Here is a 21,027-nt window from a genome sequence, read left to right on the forward strand (position 1 = left end):
TGACAATTTTATAATGAAAATCATTTCTCAAAGTTAGTGACATTTACCTTAGTCAAATAGAGTCTCAGAAACTTGATTAGTCTTTTGAGATATTCTGAAGCAAACAGAAGTTTTTGGTTAAAAGAGTTAGAAAAATGTGGAATACATTATTCCCCTTATGAAGATTCATACTACAGCAGTACAATGAAGACTCCAGATACTGTGCCCTCAGTAAATATGATTCACTTGCAAGTTTATCTTACACTTTGTTTATTAGTAATAAAATGGTTTTGTAGGTCTTTAATCACCCAGGGGGATATGCTTCTCAAGATAAGAGCTATCTGTAAGTCTCCAATCGTTTTTACTTCCTGGGTTGTTCTGTCACGTGTATAATCGCTGATGAGATCCTCAGCTTGGAAGATTTTCTTTCCGCCTTCTTTGGTTCAAAAACCTTGAGTATGTCTCAAGTGAATACTTGCTGGTACTCAGTTGGCCAGATCAAAGTTAAAGTTCTTCACTGCTAAGAAAAAGCACTTCTTGGAATGTCTCCACGTTGCATCAAACATAACCTTACTCACAATGAAATGATGAGTTCCTCCAACCCACAAACTGTGCACCCATACAGAACTCTTCTAGTTTCTTTACTGTTTCTATCCTATTCCTAGTCGATTACCATTGACATTTTAAAGCTACCCTTGATTTTAGTGTTTTTTTTTTTTTTTTTTTTTTTTTTGGTTACCCTGCTGTTGTTATTTTTTTAAAAGGGGGAATGGGGGAATTCCAGATGTTTTCCTGAGACTGTTAGCCTCCTCCAAATGTATTCTTCTCCCAGTTACTCCTAGGATAACCAGGCTCTTCCCACAACTCAAAGGATGGCATCAACTTAATCAGAGAGCCCCTGTCTCCCATCACCTGATGAGAGATGAAGCCTTCCATAGCCAGCACTGATAAATTAGTTCATATTTTTCAAAGCCTTTAAAAAATGAAACAGGATATATTGTTCATGAGCACACTTGCTCCCATTTACACACAGACCCATATGTAGACCAGTCACTTCCCCTTTTCTAGGAGTGAAACCTCAAATCTGAGCTTTGTGTGTCTGGCTTCCGTTTATCTAGTTCTATTCAGTCGTGTTTCTGTTTCATCAACACATAATGCGTCGCTCCTGTTCTGCAGTCGATGTATCACACGCTTTCTGTTCTTCAAACTTTGGGGGGCCTTGTTGCTTTGTAGCCCCATCTTTCCCACTGTTAGTCGTTTCCTTCCTGTGTGTGGTAGAGTTGCAATCAACTTCCTGTGCTTGCTGCCGGCACCGTGCCTGCCTGGCCATTATGGAGTTTCCCTCTGTAATAGTGAACCAAAATTAACTGTTTCTTCTATAAGTCACTTTTGCTCATGGTATTTTGTGGTAGCATTAAAAGGTAACTTACACAACTACGTCACATTTATTCTATGTTACTCAGAAGTGTTTACATACAAAAGAACTACCAAAGTCCTTTTGCTGAGAAACATCTTGCTACACGGATGACGTTTGTACTAACTCACCTTGAGTTTGAGAGACCAGCAAGTAAAACCCCACATATGTGCTGGTGAATGTATATTTCAGTGAAGGTTTTTCCCGCACATTTTTATTTGTGTGTATGTGGGGTAGCCGGCGTGGGGATATTTGTCATGGCATGCGTACATGTGGAAGTCAGAGAACTACTTTCTAGTGTTGATTCTCTCCTTCTACCATGTATCTCCCAGGCATTAAGCAGGTTTTCAGGCTTGGTGCCCAAGGCCTCTACTCTCTGAGACATAGGTCCTAAATACGACCGTGCTACCAATTTTCTGGACAAATCTTTTACTACCTGTCAATAGAACAATGGGGACTATATGATTAAAAAATGCTTTCAGGCCAATTTCCCTAGGTTTATTGGAAGTGAGTGTTTGTAAGACCAGTGACAGGATTAACACTACCTGACATGTTTAGACCCTAAGTATATTTTCTAAAATTTAACATTCACAGAAATTCAGATAACCTGCCATTTTCTTTCCAGTAGATTCTGTGGGCTGAAGTACAGAGAATGCTTGTGTTGATACATACCTTGGAGATATGGTAGGGATGTTTCATTTGCTCCCTAGCCTGAAGTCACTGCTGTGGCTGGATGCTTGGAAGGCCGCAGGTGTGAAGCCTGAAGAGTTTATGAAACACTGAGACACTCTGTCACAGACACTATTCCTTAGTGAGACCACGTGGCCAAGCAGATTTGGAGCACATGCTAGGCAGCTTGATGGGTAAAGTTCTCTAGGACTTCAGACTCGTCTACAAGTTTTCGAGGGGTCTGGAAGTAAACTTCTCTTTGGCTGTCAGCCATGGTACATTCCTTGGCATATGCTGAAATGAGTCCTTGGAAATAAGTTTTGAGGGCAATCTCCCCATTCTTCTGAAAGCAAAGGTTTGTATTCCATAGAAGAATTTGGCATCTTTCTCTTACCAAAAAGGTATGAGTGGAAAAATAATTTTGAGTTACTGGTTTGCATTTCCTGAATTCCCTGGTGAAATAGTTGAGGGAGAATATTAATTTTTCTTTGTGAAATAGGGAGTGTAACAGATTAGAAATTGTAATGGTGAACTTATTTATATATTCACAAACCCTCAAAGTCCTTTTAAGAGATGGTGTTGACAGAATGCCAGTGTTGTTCAAGCACTGTGACAATGTCCAGCAGCCCAGTGACCAACTGGTCATTTATTTTCCCTGACCCCAGGCCTCCCTTTGCAACCCCCTGGAGAATTCCAAGTGTTTATGTGAAAAGAGGGGAACAATAACCCTACACTTTGCATCCTAGTCCCCAGCCTCTAGTCCTTCTTGCCTGTGACAAAGAGCTGAGCCTGTCCCTGTATCTTTTCACAGACTGGTCCCACAGGCACATTAAAACAACCAACCAATAAACAAACAAAAAAAAACCAAATCCTTCTATTTTGTTTTCAAAATAGTCTCAAGACCATAAAAACCAGTGCCAAGTCTCTATTAAGCTATTACACTGTTGATTTTCAAGGAATATTTCAGAAGCAGACATCGACAGGTGATGATGGTCCATCAAAGTGCACACAATCAAGTCACCATGACACTGTGCGGTTTCAGGGAGATGTGATATGAATGTGAATACTGCAAAGCATGACTCAGAGCGAGCAAGCAAGGAACTGGCCTTGGGTGCTAGGAAAGCTGTGACCAGAACTCCACAGTGAGTCACCAGAGAAAGATCACACTCGTCTCCACTTGTGGTCATGAAAAAAAAAACACATTCACAGTATCATAAAGTTTATCAAGAGTTGCCGGGCGGTGGTGGCGCACGCCTTTAATCCCAGCACTCAGGAGGCAGAGGCAGCGATCTCTGTGAGTCGAGCCAGCCCGGCTACAGTAGTCAGAAAAGCAAAGCTACACAGAGAAATCCTGTCTCGAAAAAAAAAAAAAAAAAAAAAAAAAAAAAAAGTTTATCAAGAGTGACTTCACCTCAGCACAGCTTTCCACTGGGTGCTAAAATTCCCTGTTTATATAAGGTGCTCATTTACTTGATGATCTGCCTTCAGGGAGAATCTTAAGGCTACGGATTTATCTCTAGATTCTTGAGGAGTTTCACATTCCCATTCGGGGACACCCAATAAATGACCACTTTCAATTTCATTGTAATGTGTGTTGCAAACTGTACCACAACATACAAAGATCAGTTCTTATTCTTAACAATTATATAACTATTTTCTCCCTGTTGCCTTCATGATCAGAGGAGCTCAGTTCTGATACAGTGGAGGGAGTTACCAGATTACTACTGTGTTGTTGCTGTTGTTGTTTTTTAATAGACTATGGTGAGATTCTTTGTACATTAAAACTGTGACTCCTGCAGCATTCACAGGACACTGACCAAAGTGTGTTATGAAATGTGCAGCATATACTTCCAGAAGAAATTTCCAGGGAGCACTAAAATTTTGTCTCCAAGAACAGTAGCAGGAACCAAATGTCAGAGAGGTCATGGCACACACTGTCTTTTCAGTAACTATTAGTCACCCTCTGACACCTCGGGGGAGACCGCTGGACCAGCACCACAGAGACCAAGATGCTTGCTTTATTGCTCATTTGATCTCTGCCCTTGTGTTTAGAACCAAAACTGCCAGCCTCATACCAGTAAACCACATAAACTGATTTCACTGTATCCAAGGCCAGGATGACTGGTCCACATTCCATCACCAAGACGAATCTGTGCCCAGCTGCCATCCAAGATTTTGCTGGGCTTTGTTGTTGTTAGAAAGCTAGACACATTGCAGATGGCTTGAACAATGTTGCCCAATTAAGCATGCACTTAATTTTGACTAATACTCTGAAGTTTAATTTTTTTTTTTAACAACAAGAGATAGTGTTTGCATTGCCTGGTAACATGGATCTCCTTTATGTAAGTACCTCCTAGAAAATTTAGCTGATGGGTGGAGTCCAGATGAGTTCTCAGGGTCTCACATTCTTGGTGGCAGGTCACCATCAGTGTTTAATGTTAACATGTAAGCTTAGGAGATCACCATGCAGTAGAAACAGCAGGCGTCTGTTAATCAAACTCTGCACATTAAGCAAAGGAAGGAAAGCTTGTAAGCAGTTGGCAGCTCTCTAGACAGCTCATTCCTTTCCAACTTATTCCACAGGGGAAATGATACTCTTCAGAAATCTTGTTCCCCCTTCATCCTCACCAAATAGATTTTGAAAGCCATAAATATTTACTCATAACCATGGATACATTCTTAGACCAACATTCCATAAATACAAGGATAATTCATTTTCTACACTAGCATAGACACCTAGTTTTTGAGTTACCGTGAGAACTTTAACACCAAAAATTTCTGAGTGCTCTACATGGAGATGTAATAGAAATAGATGAAAGAATTAGGATGTCTAGAAAATTCCTGTGCCCAAAAGGTTTTTGAGTTTCCTGGATTATAGCAACTCTTTTGGTAATTAGATTTTGAAATGGAAAATGCAGTAACCCAAAGACAAATGCTTAGCTTTTGGTTTGTTATACTACAAATTCAATATATCATACCTATTGTTAGAGACACAAAATGTAGTATTAAGCTTCCCAAAGTCAAAGCACAAAAGCAACACAGTTTTTATGTGTGCCCAAGGTATGCTGAAATTAATTTTATGAATTTGTCAGAAGAAGCTATTATCTCCCACACTGAATTAGGAAAATAATTCTATACATAGGTATTTTTAAAATTATGGAGGTAGCATGACATCACTAGCAAATAAAATACTGAGTTATTTCAGATGGTTGCTTTTTTATTCTCTATATATCTGATGCTATCCTAATAAAATCTTTAGTGCTTTCCTAAAATAAAATATAATTCTCTTAAGTAACTTGACTTTTACATATGCTAGACAATGTTGTACAAGGTTAGTTTAATTCAATAGCTCCAACAAATTGCTAAATCTTATTTCACTTATTTTATGTTTTCTCAAAAATGCTCTTTTAATTTTTTTTTCAGTGTTTTCAAGGTATGTGTTTACTTATATGGTCTGAAAAAGAAAATCGACTTAGGTCAATAAAAATTTGAAGTGAATTTGGAGACTAGCAAGTGAAATATTTACCACCAGCAACAAAGTTCTGGTGGCACAGTCTGTATCCTGAAGGTCCATTCAGTAAATAAATTCTGCTGTAGCTGGAGAGGAAGCTCAGCTGGTATAATGCTTACTGTGGAAAAACAAGGACCCGAGTTTGATCCCAGTACCAGGGTAAATCTTGACTAGATGATGGGGATCTGGAACTCCAGAACTAAGGAGGCAGAGACAGGCAGAACTCCTGAACTCAGTGGACAGTCAGTGGAGCACGTCCATAAGCCAGGTTCAGTGAGAAACCTGTCTCAAGAAAGACAAGGATCGGTAGAGGGACACCCAGTGCTGACCTCGGGTCTCCACACATGCATGCACGCTCGCATGCACACACACCTGTACTTCTTCTAATGGCATGCTTTGCATTTCTGTGTCCGTTTGTCCTATCTTGCTCCTGAGTTGGAAAACATTGTTATAAAGTGGATGGGTGGAGGAAGAGGAAAAGAAAAGATGGAGGGCAAAAAGGGAAGAGGTGACTTACCTCAGCTGTCTTTTGTTTATTTTGGGAAAACCCCAAACTGGCCTGAGTTACTGCAGTGCCTTTCTGACTATTACAAAATCTCTTCTCCGGACAACAGCCTTGGTGGGTTATCATTTAAAGACGTGTACAACATCTTGTTACGTCCCTTCCTGAATGTCTTTAACAGTTAGCTTCCTGTCGCACTTAGCATGCATCCGGACTTTAACATGACCTCTCAGCCATCTGTCCCGTTACTCAGTTCTCCCTCCTTGCTCTGCTCTGCCCTGCTTTTCAAACGCACCTCACTCTTCCATTTCGGGGCCTGTGCACACTTCCCTTTTCTTTCCCTGGGGTGGTCTTTCTCTTCTTATTCTTATGACTGGATCTCCTGCTTTTAGTTCTCAGCTAAGAAGCTGCCTTGTAGCTTCCTGGAAGAATTAATTCATAGGACGCCTCCTCCAGCCTAGCACACGCATGCTCACAGTGTTGGTCATTTATGCCTTTTAGCACATAGCAAGGGCACAAATGACTTTCATTATCACTTGAGATTTATCTACTCCTGAAAGCATCTAGAAAGCAGGGCCTTTCTTTTTTTGCTTTGGGCCACATGGATCTTTTCACCAACCTGTAATAGGGTCTGCAAAATGAATGTTTGCCAAACCCATGTGTGGAGGAAGTAAAGAACTTATATTATACTGGGTTCTAGGAGTTACATGTAAACTGTACAGTGTATGGAAGTTCAGCTCAGCTGGGCAAGCTTGCTTGATGACAGAGTTAGACTACAAAGGCATATACCTCTAGCTCTAATGGACAAGCTGTTGAATGTCATGGTGCAGTATCTGAAGTCGCTCTGTGGCTGGTAGATGGCCCCTGAAGGTGCATGCCCATTCAGGGCATTCTCTGCAACGTCTTTGGACTACCTGTGGAAGACGACCTGTGTCAGGACTGCATCCCCTCACTAGCCTGGCAGTGTGCCTTCTGCATGCTCACAGGGTGCTGATTTCATCAACATTCGGTTCTTTTGGCACACAGCATGACTGTCTCATACCATCCAGCTTCTAGGCTGACAGTTTTCCTTTCTTCCAGAGCTGAGTGACATGAGCCGGCACTTTCAGAAGAATTTTCTTCCCCACACTTCCCACAGTTCAGTGGGCAGTGAAAAGTCCGATAGCCTCCTCTTGTCAAACCACCCCACTTTTCTTAATTGTGCTTTGAGTCACAGTTTATTTTTCTACTTCACAGAGTGAGCCTCACGTCAGAGTTCCTTCTCTACTGTTTGTTATAACCGTGTCTTAAAGAAAAATCCCATGTGGGGCCTTTAAATACACTTTGGGCTTGTGGGTAGTTCATTCTCTAGCTAAAATCTGGTGCTTACAGGACCTTGTTATAATCTTCACCCAATAAATGTCATTGTATGTAGCATATACATGATCATTTGTACTTTTATTACTATGTACCTCTAAAATGGAGTGCAAATACATGAGGCCTATGGTTACTCTGATGGTTGAATTTATAGATTCTGGCAGACAGTTTTAGTTTCCTGAACTGGTTTACAGTAATTTAAAAGCCAGGAGGAGAGCATGAAGAAATTTTATGGTTCAGTGTCAGGTCATTAGAATCTCCTTCTAATTTAAGCGCGTGGGCACACACACACACACACACACACACACACACACACACACACACATACACACACACACGCACACACAGCACGCACGCACGCACACACGCACGCACGCACGCATGCACGCACACACGCATGCAGGATGGTGTGTTCTGCTCTGGGTGATGTTATAAGGAACAAAAACAAATAAGCGCACGACCACTGCAACCAACTTAAGTAAAGGAACTCGGTGGTCACCACTGGTGAACACTTTATGAGACTCATGCTCATCTGTGATTGTCTGCATTGGGAACAGGAGTGTGCACAGTGACTTCAGAGATGACTTTGTTACATTCTCATGCTGTTAGCACTGCTTAGCATGAGGTACACTTGCCCAGAATACCTTTTGGCTGATGTGTTAAAGATATGCTTCTTTTCACTTTAGATGGATAATTGTGTGTACAAAATGTAGGTAGAAAATACTAAGAAAGGTAAAGACGTTACAGGTTCCTTCCACAGAAAGGCAGTCCTGCAAATATACTTGGCCATCACAGGGCAGAGTGTGGTCAGTCCCAGCGCAGGGATAAGATGATATTGACATTCTTTTCCTGTCACAGTAGGTCTGAAAAAGCATTTTCAAGTTTGGCCTTATGGGAGAAGTTAGATTTCAAAAAGAAAACAAACAAACAAGCAAACCACATGGACAAATACTCTCTGTATCAGTGGACCAGACTGAGCCAAGATGGGATGGGGAAAAAGTAAGGATCAGAACTATCAAACTGTGTCCTGTGAGTGTTCATGCCTCCAGCTTCTGATCCAGTGTGTCAGCGCTCACCTGCCTTATTCATCACTGTTTGTTTGGCTGTTACCCAGAGGCAGTTTCCATGGAGCTCGAGTGCATACTGTATCCATCTAAATGCTCATGGCCATTTATCATCTAAATGTTCATGAACACTATCCACTCTATGCTTTGATAATGGGAGCAAACCCACATTATTGAACTATTGTTTCTGAAACATTCACACAGAAGACAATTAATCTCTCTGAACTCCACTTACTGTCTTGGGGTGTGCAGTTTTTAATTCACAGTCTTTCCTGCTGTGTGACTAAAGCACAAACATTTAAATGACTTTCTCCACATTCACTTGACCAGTCAATTTGGATTTATACACAATCGAGAACTTGCTCATCTTCTTGGTTCCCATATAGACATCACCACGTAGATGTTCAAATATATTATATTTCTGTGTAATTGTGTTTGCTAAATTGAGAAAATTAGAATTGAACAAGAAAGCAGATCCAAAGTCAGTCATGTGGATGACCAAAATATTTTTGGGTGCACATCATGACCTAATTTCAGGTGATATCTAAGAGAGAAAAGGTCCACAGTTATTATGAAAAGGAAGTGAATGAGTTAAAGGTCTTGGTATTGGTATTAATAAGAAAAAGTAAGGACACCAGGTCATAACTTAAGGCTGTATGTGTTTTCTGTGGTGAAAGCTGGTTCTTTGTATATTTCTACAATGCTATTGCTAAGCACCTGTGAATTCACTATTTCTTTGTCTTTCTTAATCATTGAATAGCTGTTTTGTTAGAGAAAGACTCAGTTGAATAGTTTCATGATGCTGGATGACTTCACATTTATGTTTCAATAACAGTGATTTTGTTTCTTCAGATTTTATGATAGATCAGCATTCTTTTGATTGTAACTATAAAAATACAACTAAAATAAATGTTTACATCTCTGATATGAAGTAAGTGAATCTTTGTGTCATGATTTTCCATGACTCAAGCAGAAGCCAAAATGTTTCTACATTGAGTGAATTTAATTCCACTTAGTTAAAAATATCTCTTTATTTCACCATGAAGAATGGCACAGAGAGGCTTAGGTATGTCAGCAAGATGATTATTCAAAGTCTGTCGTTTTTGGTGCTGGAGAGATGGTTCCATGGTTAAGAACATATATGGATCTTGTAAAAGAACTCAGTTCAGTTTCCAGAACCTAGGATAGGCTGCTCACTACTATCTATAATTGTAGCTCCAGGGATCTGTCACCTTCCTTTGGCATTCGTGGACACCAGCACTTATGCACATGACTAAAAATAGTCCACCCCTTTGCATCAATGAATCTCCAAGTTACAAAGTTGCCCTCTTCTCTGCATTGGACCAATTTACTTCTTTCAACTTCCTTTTCTTTACTCTGTAAAGCTGAAGATCTAACATGGTGGAGGGAGATTTTACCCAGTTCCATCGTTTAGAAAACCATAGGTGTATTTCTACTCTCATCATTAACATGAAATTATGAATCTCCATGTTGAAATGTGAAGTAAATGGGCAACAACCGTGGCTGCTCTTTGTTTTGAATAACCATAAACCACATATGAGGGGATAGGATCACTTTCCTTAAATCACAGATATGTAGAAAAACAAGCGAAGAAAATAAACTGGGAAAAATCCTGCTTATTCTTTCACCAGGACCAAAGTATCCCCATATAATCTCATGAATAGTTTATTAACAGCATGAAAGACAGAAGTTGAACACAGTATAGCAGCAAAATATGTATCTATATATTCACAAATAAAGTATGTGTCTGTGTATATGTGTGTGTCTGTGTATGTTTATGTGTTTGTGTTTATCTGTGTGTGTATGTCTGTGTCTATGTGCTGTGTCTCTGTGTGTGTACGTGTCTGCGTGTGCGTGTGCGTGTGCGTGCGTGTGTGTGTGTGTGTGTGTTGTGTGTGTGTGTGTGTGCGCGCATGTGCGTTTTACCTGGAATCCTGTCCTAACCACTTCTCTACTCCGAGATTTTGAGGTGATCTCATTAATTCTCCATGTCAGGTTTACAGAACCTTTCCTTGATTGCATCCTTTTCTTCCACAGCTTAACCAGCTGGAAAAGGCCATGGAAGCAGCCCACACGTTCTTCATGGCCAACCCTGAGCACATGGAAATGCAGCAGAGCATAGAAGACTACAGAGTGACGGCCGGGGTGGAAACCTTCCAGCTGGTAGATCGAGAAGCCAGGCCACATCTGGTGAGTTCTGGGGACCGCTGTCCGGGCCACAGGGAGCTAACTGTACCTTCCTCATGGGCTCCAAGATGAATCATATAATAATTCACAGATCAAGTTCAGTCTCAGTGTGCACTAATGTTCATACGTTTGAATCTCTCAGATGAAATATCGTAACCAGAGGTGAAACTGTATTTGATTTTCTATATTAAAAATTTCAATAATTAAAAATTGAATTTGAGAGAAATGAAAATTCTCTTAGAAAAGTCAATTTATGGTGAAGCCTAAACTCCATGAAGTTATCTGTCTCCTCCATGAAGCCTCGGCTCTTACCGGCACTTTTTCATACCATATTTTTTTAGTTAATAACTTATTATTTGACAGTTTACCCCATGTCAATCATGCATACTGACCACTTTCACCCCAGACTTTTACCTTCTCCCTCCTACCCTTATCCACAAATCTCTTTCTCACATTCATATTCGAGTCTATTTGTTTGTTACCCCGAGTTTGATTGTGCCAGTCTGTGTGACCAGGGTTTGCAACTTTCTGGGGAGACGGCTTGGCCCAGCAAGTGGGTGTCTAACCGAAGATGATGGGTCCCCATTCCAGAACCTGTCAGTACTCAGGAGTTCGTGCCTGGGTCACATGGTAGTTTTATTTCTAGTTTTTTTTTTTTTTTTTTAAATAATCCTTCAGCCTGATCTCCAGAGTGCTGTAGTAGTTTACACTCCCACCCACCGTGTGTAAGGGCTCCCCTGCCCCACGCCCACCACAGCGTTTGTTGTCGTTGATATTCTTAATGATAGCCGTACTGACTGGGGTTAGATGATGGAACCTTAAAGTCGTTTTATTACGAATTTTCCTGACTGCTAAGGATGTTGACCATGTTTACACATGGTCCCTAACATTTCTTATCCCGTTTAGTTTGTTTTTAATGCAATGTTTTTATGACTTCTTTGAGAATGCCATACATGCACACAATGATTTTGAATCATATTCACCCCTATGTCTCCCTTCTAACTCTTCTTGGATCTCCCCACCTCCTTCTTGCCTCCATCCTCTTTTTTTTTTTTTAAATAAATTACTAAGACCAATTAGTGTCACCCATATATGCATGGGTATGGGTTACGCACTAAGCACCTACCTACAAGTGACCATATCTCTAAAGAAAACTTACTCTCCCTCCCTTAGCGGCAATCAACATTCTTAGTAATTCCTCAGCTAGGGGTTGGGGCACAAGTGTTCCTCCCCCGTTCATGGTAGAATGTTCAGTGACTTGATCTTGCAAAGGTCTTGTGCAATCATTCACAGATGCTATGAGTTCATGAGTGCATGTCCTATCATGTTCACGAGACACAGCTTCACTCCAGTCCTTCACGACTTCTGTCTCTCGCATTCTTTCTGCCCCCTATTCCTTCATGTTTCTTGAGCCTGGCAGGAAGGAGATATAGTATAAATGACCAACATGCTATTAAATGGCATAGTGTTTATTCTCAGTAAGTTTCTGTGCCTTGGCTAGTTTTTCTTGCTGTTGATATCTAACATTATTCCCTGGTGATCAGACAGAATTCAGGATGTTATTTCAATTTTCCTGTATTTGTTGAGGCTTTTCTTTGTATCCTAATGTAAGTTCTATTTTGGAAAAAGTTCTCTGAGTTGCTAAAAAGAATATGTATTCTTTAGTGCTTGGATGCAATGTTCTGTAGATGTCTGTTAGTTGATACCATGTCTTGCTATGTTGCTGTGGCTGGCTCAGTAATCCTCCTGCCTCAGCCATTTTAGTATCTAGGACTATAGATACCAACTGATGTTCCTGACATTTAACACACTTATTTTTCACCTAGAAGTGAAGCCAGTTCATGGCTTCACTATTTGTCTTCTGACTTCCAATGTGCAGGATTTTCCCTTGTAACTGGAGCGTTCAATTTGGAATTTGAAAAACCTACAGTATTCTTCTTCCAATAAAACATTATTTGAAATCACACATGGAAAGGCCTTTTTTGCCCCAATTTTTTTTTTACCTTACCATTCTCAATGTGTGACCTCCAAAATATATTTGAGAAGAAGAATTAATGGACCAAGGCTTCGAAGTGATGGTGCACTTCTAACCATATTTGCTATCCCACTGGTGTTCCATGCCTTCCCTACAGCAGAGAGATTATAGACTATCTCTGAGTATATGCACAGAAAGTAGATTGATTGACACTGCCGTAATCCTCGACATTTATCTGAACCTGTGCCAGTCACAGTGGACTGACCAGGGAAACCTGTCATTACCTTCTGCAGCACAAGATTCTGCTCTCACCTTCCTAAATGGTCCTGGGTCTGTGGTGCATCCCACTCTTGACAAACAAGATCATGTCTGTGTCCTTGCAGGAGAGCTATCATGCAGGCGTTAAACACTACGAGGCGGATGACTTTGAAGCCGCAATCAAGTACTTTGAACAAGCATTAAGAGAATATTTCAATGAAGATATGGAGTGCCGGGCTCTATGTGAGGGACCTCAGAGATTTGAGGAATATGAGTACTTACGGTATAAAGGCGGTCTTTATGAGGCAATTGCAGGTAAAGCTTAGCTTTGTTCTTTGATTGCTTACTCTAATATGCTGTGGATAGTGTGTAAAAATATTCTGACAATATACTGCATAGTAGTAAACAGTGCAAAATGTTAAAGATTCTCACATGTCTATTCCATCCTGTCCTTGGCTGCTAATTTTTATGGTTAAAGTTTCGAGTTTTTCTTCCCAGTTTCTTCTGATGTATTGCTCATAATTGCATATTTATTTATTTATTTCATCAATGTAAAAATAGGAAAGTACTATGAGTATTTCTTTTCAACATATTTTTTTATTTTATTTTATGCATAGCGACAAAATGTGGACTTCTCAGGTAAGTACATGTGGACTCACTTTGTTGTATGTAGTGGCTAGATAATAGCGATGATATGGGACCATCCTCGTATTAAATATTAGTCTTTACTGATGACTACTGAAATGGTTGCAGTTTTTAAGTATTGTCAGTAATATAGCAATGAACCCTTTGATACAGTCTTGTTCAATTCATTGGCAGATTATACTTGATAATTTTTTTAAAATAATAGGCAATGTGTGATATTCAAGAGTTGCTGATTCTGGGTAATTAACCTTTTATTGGAAGAAGTGAATTCTCTGTATATACCATATTTGAAAATAATTTGTATTAACAATATAAGTGTAAAAATACAGCTGTCAGGAGAAACTTTTAAGAGTGCGTTTATATACTACAGGAGAGGTGGAGTGCTTTCATACAGAACATAAGGCAAGAGAAAGTGGAAACCATAGTCTACATAAAATACCTATAGAATTAAATTGATTGCAAAGACAAGTGGACAATATCTCAAATAACTTATAGACAAAATTTTAATACTTTTCATAGTAAAGAAAGGTTGCAAATTATTAATAGTAATTAATCTATCAATTATTAGTAGTAGTAACTACCAATGCTTATCTCACAACTATAACATAAAAAGATATACCCATCCTCTTATTTTTGCTTTTTTGTGTGCAATACTGAGGATTGAACCCATGGTATCATGCATGCTAGGCAAACATTGTATTGCTGTGCTATAATTCTATCCATCATTTTACTTTTTATCATGGAATCCTAGTCTCACTAAGTTGCCCAGGCTAGCCTGGAACTCACCCTAACTCTAGTAGGCATTGACTCTGTAATCCTCCTGTCTCAGGTGCCCAAGTAGCTGAGATCGTAGGCTTGTGACACGATGCCATAGCCCTTTTGTGCTTACATCTCCAGTCAGTGAAATAGAAAGTTGGAGGCCCAAGGGCCATGGAGATTGCAGAGGAGCCAACCCTCAACTTCTGTGGGAAGTAGAGACTCCTGGAGGGACCTTATTTGACCTTGGCTTATGGCTCTGGCTGTGTCCTCATCAGTTGGCTCAGTTGGCCAGAGCAGTACAGGCAAGCAGACAGGTACAGTAGCACAGTGTGCTGTGACTGTGTTCGAGGGGCTAGCACAGGGAAGTCTTGAGGAGGCCCTGGTATAGATAAAGCACTGTGCATAGGGTGAATTCTCTCTGAATATCGTGGTGAGGATGGATGGCTCTTCTCCAGCTGGTACCACAAAAGTATCAGATGCTCCTTGCTGGGGTGGGAGTACAGTTCTAGTATTGTATTTTGGTTTTGATATTCTGTTGTTAATTTAATTTTTGATAGTTCCATGTATCTATACAGTGAATTTTAGTCATTTTCATCTCCCATCTCCCCCTATCATTCTACTTCCTTCTCCAGCTGAAGCCCTTCTTCTCAACAGGTCCCCTCCTATTCTCTCTCTCTCTCTCTCTCTCTCTCTCTCTCTCTCTCTCTCTCTCTCTCTCTCTCTCTCTCTCTCTATGTGTGTGTGTTCCAGTGAGTTTTATTAGAATTGCTTGCTTGCTGGAACATGGGTGGGATATTACTTACTTGACAAAGACAGCTTTCTAGTGGCTCCATGAAGATAGCCAACAGGCATAAACTGCCAGTGCCCTCACAGGTCCCTCCTCCAACCTTGATGAAATTTTGATGAGCCCAGTGTTGGATATGTCTTGTGCAAATAAATACATCTACATTGAGTTCATAAGTATATTGACTATGCCATGTCCAGAAAACATCTTTTTCCTCTATATCTGGCCTTCCTCCCTCTGTTTCTTGTATTATTTTTGACATCCCCAACACCCTACAGGATGTTTTCTGAGCCTTAGAAGGATGATATAACTCTGTCATGCACAGACAAGCACTCTATCATCATGTATTATCTACATTTTAGCCACTCATGGGTTCCTTCATTAACCACCACCTCAGTGCACCTTAGTGTAGTAAGACACTTTAAGAAGAGAACCTGGAGCAGCACTAACCAATGGATATTAGCAGTATTTAGAGGGCCTGTTGACAAAACAAGTATTTTGCATAATGTAGTAGGTTCCATAGTAGGCGGTTCCCTACCTGCGCCTGTGGCCTCCCTAGCCAAGGGCTGGTTTTATTGTTCTTGATGGTATCACAGGGGCCTCAAGGGTGCTGACCTTTTGGGGAGATGTAGCTGAAGTTTTCCTGTGTCCCACCTGGCCTGTGGTCAGGACAAATCTCTCTCATCTGCTAGTCTTGCAGCTGCTTGGACCCAAGTAAACACACAGAGGCTTATATTAATTAAAACTGCTTGGCCATTAGCTCAGGCTAACTGTGGACTAGCTCTTATACTTAAACTCAGCCCATTTCTGTTAATCTATATGTCGTCAAGTTTTCCATGGCTTTACCTGTGTGCCATTACATGTTGCTCCCTGGATGGCAGGCTGGCATCACCTGACTCAGCTTTCCACTTCCCAGAATTCTCCTTGTTTGCTCATCCTGCATATATTTCCTGCCTGGCTACTGGCTAGTCAGTGTTTTATTAGACCAGTGTACAAAAGCATTATTCCACTGCAGGGAGACTTCTCACACAGAGCTGCATCTCTGTTTGCTTCCCAGCCACCTCACTGAAGAGATTCTGCTCCCTTTAGGTGAGGAATTTGTTAATTAGAACAATTAAGTGAGATGACTAGAAACAAGCTAAGAATCAGACCCATTTTTTTTTCTATAAGAGCCTGTACTTTTAAAGTCAACATAATGAAAAACCTAGTAAAGAGTAACTTATACAACAACAAACCTTTATCATATCGTTGTTGATGACATATTATGTTCCAAGACATACATAATGAGAAAATGATTCTGAACTGAAATGGAGGTTACTAAAGTCAGTTTACCTTTCCAATTCTAAACTTTCCTTATCTCCTTCAAAAGCACTTACTTAGTAGCCCAAACCAAATCCTGGGAAGTTGCTTTTCTAACATCTAACATCTTCCTCTACTCCTAAGTCCAGCTTATTTGTTAGCAAACATGGACAGGTGCTCCTTTCACATGATATTTAACACCGGGTCAACCTGCTGGCCATGAGGATTTTGCTTAAATCAAAACTGCATTTTAACTAAGCCCCTGTGATGACTTCCTTCCTGTTTTTGGTGTGCAGTTCAGATAGAGCTCTAATACAGAGCCTGAATTCTGTCCTAACAGGGCTACTCTACATAAGCTCCCTCTCCTTGTGACTTTCATTCCACATGGAATAAAGCCCAGTAACCTTTAAGGACTTTCCCTGTGGATATTCGCATTTTCTCTTCATTCCTGCCTTCTCAAGCTCTTTGAATTCTTTGGATGAGCCATTCCACTCTCTGTACCCCTTGCAAATCCAGGGTGTTTCCTGGTATCACATGGCCAATGTCCTATCTTGTACAGTCCTCATTCCTCAGGGATTGGCAAACCCTTAAGCTATTTAATAAATATTAGCTAATTGAATTTTTTGGTGAATGCAAGAATAAAGGATGTGGTATATACACCAGTAACTATGTATAGATAGATGTGTTAGTAATGCCTTGTGCTTGTGATAATGTCAGTCATAAAAAATGGTGGATTTTTTTAGAAGCTAATTAGAGAATAGCTACAAAGCGTAAACTAGAATCAATATATCTATTACACTCACAATCACTACACTAAATTAGCAAACTATGAAGTGCTCTATTATCCAAAGTAAATTTAAGTTACCTAAAATCAATATACGTGTGTGAGTTATTTTGAGGATTTATTTCCAAAACTTTTGTTTCCTTGGGCATCTGCCATTTCAACTCCCTTGTATTTTTGTGAACATGGTTCATTTAAAAGTCAATTTTGTGTGCCTTTGACATGCAATTACTGGATTTTTTCCTCAACACACAGTGTTTTGCAAGGAGAACGAGCTAGCCTTTTTTTATTATTTATAATAATATATAAAAATAAATCTGTAGATACAAATAAAGTGTTTATTTAATGGTTTACTGTGCTGTGATTTTATGGGATGATGTGCCCTACCTGCAGCCCCACATCTGCCTCTGCACCTGTGCTGTGGTGTCCACGGAACAGCTTAGGCGAATGTTCTAGTTCCTGCTGTGGAAACTGACCTCTCTGTGGGTTAGTATTTAGTGCTGGTCAAGTTACCATAATCCATGGCTGCTGAGAAAAAAAAAACAGAGGTCTCTACATTCAGTTTCTCTGACTCTTAACTACCACAACTAGCAAAAACTGTGGAAAATACGTCATAGTCTTTCTAGTGCCAGCGAAATATTCTCAATTATAGAATTACGGTAAGATTTCCTGGAAATCTGAAACATGTTCACTGTATTATAGCAAAAAAAAAAAAAAAAAAAAAAAAAAAAACTTAAAGTATTCTTACACAGTTGTTCTGAACCTCAATCTTATTCAAAATGTGTATTAATTGCACAGTGACATCGAAAGGAAAAGAATACAGCAAATAAAATTCCTATGACGACTTTCACCCTGAAATTTCTTGTCCTGCCCGAGTGCCCTCATTTTGGAGTTAGGTTGGCATTCACAGAAGAGAATGTATGAGGAAAAGTGTGACGCTTGAACTGTAGAGTTAGAAGAGACTTAATGTTGGAAGAAGATGGAAATGGCTGCGTCATGCAAATTTTCATGAGGTCACTTCTGGTTGTAAAGCCAGAAGGCCATCTTCCTTCTTTCTATTTACTATTTACACTCTGCTCTAAAAATATATTCTGTCAGTGTTTGAATTTTCATTGGGTCCTTTTTTCACTTTTTCCTCTTCTTGCCACTTGATATTAGAGCAGTGGTTCTCAATCTGTGAGTCATGACCCCTTTGGGTGTTGAACTACCCTTTCTCATAGGGGTCACATATCAGATATCCTGCCTATCAGGTATTTACGTTACAATTCATAACAGTAGCAAAATTACAGTTATGAAGTAACAATGAAAATAATTTTGTGGTTGGGGGTCACCACAGCATGAGGAACTGTATTAAAGGGTTGCAGCATTAGGAAGGCTGAGAACCATTGAACTAGAGGAAGCCAATTTGAAGGTAAAGAGGACATCAGGTTATGGGGGAGTAAACAGTTGGCTATTTGTTGTCCCACGATATGAAACACCGCTAATGTTTTATTCCTAACATTCAGATTGTATATGTAGACCTCATTATTTTCTCCATATCTCCAGCTGGAGGTAAAAAGCTGTGGTTCGGATTCTGTTAGCTGTTCTACATGGGCTCAAGTTAGCCAGGTTATGGAAAATGTTTGCCTCCACCCTACAAATACTCCTTTCCTTCCTGTGTTCTGACCTCATTCTGCAAAATTGCCCAGACCCAAGATGAACTCTGACTAAACAGAGACCCTCTTGAAAGAAGTTGTTGTGGCCAATTAAATTGTGCAGCCATGAAAATCAAGTGATGTTCTCAACTGCCAGAGAGCCTACTCAACCCAAGCATGAATGAACCGTTCTCTCCCTGGAAAACATTGTCCCATCTTTGTTATAGAATTCAGAGTTAGGCAAAGAGGAAGAGGAGTCTGACTTGTGACATTAGCTGCTTGTGTTTCTTCAGCTCACGCCTTGATAAAAGAGAGTCTAGGGGTAAGGGGCATGGAATGTCCTGTGCTTCAGCTCCTTAACTGTTGGAAATGAGAGCAGCAACCACCAAAGAGAGTGCAAGGAAGACAGGGTTTATTCCAATTATTTAGCTGCCACCCTTTCTGCCATTTTACCACTCTCTGTCAAAACAGTATCCCATGTGTTAGAATATGTACAGTCCAGTGAGAGCCTGGTCTGTAACTGGATAGGTTAGGGTCCTGAGCATTAGTTATCAACAGTATTTTAATTCTTCCTTTAGAAAAAAAATTGTCAGGAAAGGGAGTTTGAATCCTCTGTTTCCCCTGCTGAACTTTCTGCATGCATGGCTGTTGCCTTTTCTGAATGGCTTCTTAGCATCACTAGGATTTGAATATCTTGTCTCAGTTCCAGGGCATCTCAGACCCTCTGCAGTATCCAAAAAGAAGTTCAATGTCTGGTTTAGAAAACCTCCATTCAGCTTTATTCACAGGATGCCTGACATAGTGCCAAGGTTCTGGACCCAATGCTGTCCAGTGATCATGGCTAAGATGATGTCCCAAAGTCACTGTCTGTCTGAAGTTTTCAGACTAGGAAATGACAATACAGAGTCAGTCTCTCTCTCTCTCTCTCTCTCTCTCTCTCTCTCTCTCTCTCTCTCTCTCTCTCTCTCTCTCTCTCTCTGTTGTGTGGTAAAGCAGGCCCTGTAGAAGTGGTGCCCTGGCTAAGGTGTGGTCTCAGCAGCCAGAGACCCCACATTGTCTCTCTTGTCTTCCAGATCACTACATGCAGGTACTGGTCTGTCAGCATGAGTGTGTGAGGGAACTTGCCACCCGCCCAGGCCGCCTCTCACCAATTGAGAATTTCCTTCCCTTGCATTACGACTACCTCCAGTTTGCCTACTACAGAGGTAAGGTGTGGATCATCCATGAAGACCTTTGGGGGTTCTTCTCCATCACTCTTGGCATCTGTTCATTACTCAGACCTCTGCTTTCTTTCACTTCATCACCAAAGTGATGCATCTTTCTGTACTTTCTTCTGCTTGACATTCAGCCGCAGCTCAGAGCAAGGAAGGTAGGACACTAGCAGTGGATGAAGCCCAGGATTTACTGTGATGACATCCTGAAACTTACACTCGACTGACCAGCTTTTTTTTTCAACTTAAGCTGCTTTCCAACTCACTTTTAGTAGGGTTGAAAGGACCAGTGTTATTAGATCATCCCTCTCTGTATCAACAGCCCACTTTTGTGTCTTTCAACTGAGTGTTCTGTGCTTCCAAAATTTCATATCTAAGCAAATATGCTTACAGAATTTTCCTTCTTCTTTTATGTGAAGACAGCATATTATTTATATTTGCTGTATCTTTTTGTACTTAATACATGCCAGTTGGCTTTTAGTGGATTAGACATAGGAAATTACCATATTTTAGGTCACAAATTCTAGTAATTTATTATTCAGCTTTAATAGATGAGTGCTTGTGCCTGCATTCCATTGTATTAGAAGTAATTTTATGTGTCTTCTTACTGAGGGACAGTTGTGTTGTCTGCAGTCAACTTTCAAGCAGATGACATTTTACACATGGCTGTGCATATCTATATAATATTTCTAAGTATAAATGTCTGGAAGTGCGTCTACTGAATCAAAGAGTTTATTCATTTGTAGCTTTGATTCACATTGCCAAATGTTCCTCCATGTGGGTTGTGTTTTCCAGGGTTCATCATCAGAATATTTCATAGAATGTTTAGATATTCCATAATGCTTTAGGGAAAATTTAGTAATTCAAAATAGCTTTTGTTTCTTATTTTTATTGAAGAGAAGATATTTAATACCCTCTCTTATACTTGGAGCCATCTCCAAGAATATATGCACACACAGAGAATGTATGTATGTATGT

General features: G+C 40.2%; 1 protein-coding gene across 1 annotated transcript in view; it reads left to right on the forward strand.

The window, feature by feature from the left end:
• P3h2 (prolyl 3-hydroxylase 2) overlaps positions 1–21,027 on the forward strand; it is a 151,720-nt gene that overhangs the window by 106,974 nt on the left and 23,719 nt on the right. Inside the window, exons 2-4 of the mRNA XM_028875173.2 lie at positions 10,554–10,706; positions 13,062–13,251; positions 19,912–20,043. Of these exons, the coding sequence (XP_028731006.1) occupies positions 10,554–10,706; positions 13,062–13,251; positions 19,912–20,043 (475 nt within the window). The remainder of the gene's footprint in view (positions 1–10,553; positions 10,707–13,061; positions 13,252–19,911; positions 20,044–21,027) is intronic.

This window comes from Peromyscus leucopus, chromosome 12 (assembly GCF_004664715.2).
Source record: "Peromyscus leucopus breed LL Stock chromosome 12, UCI_PerLeu_2.1, whole genome shotgun sequence".
NCBI classification, from domain to species: Eukaryota; Metazoa; Chordata; class Mammalia; order Rodentia; family Cricetidae; genus Peromyscus; species Peromyscus leucopus.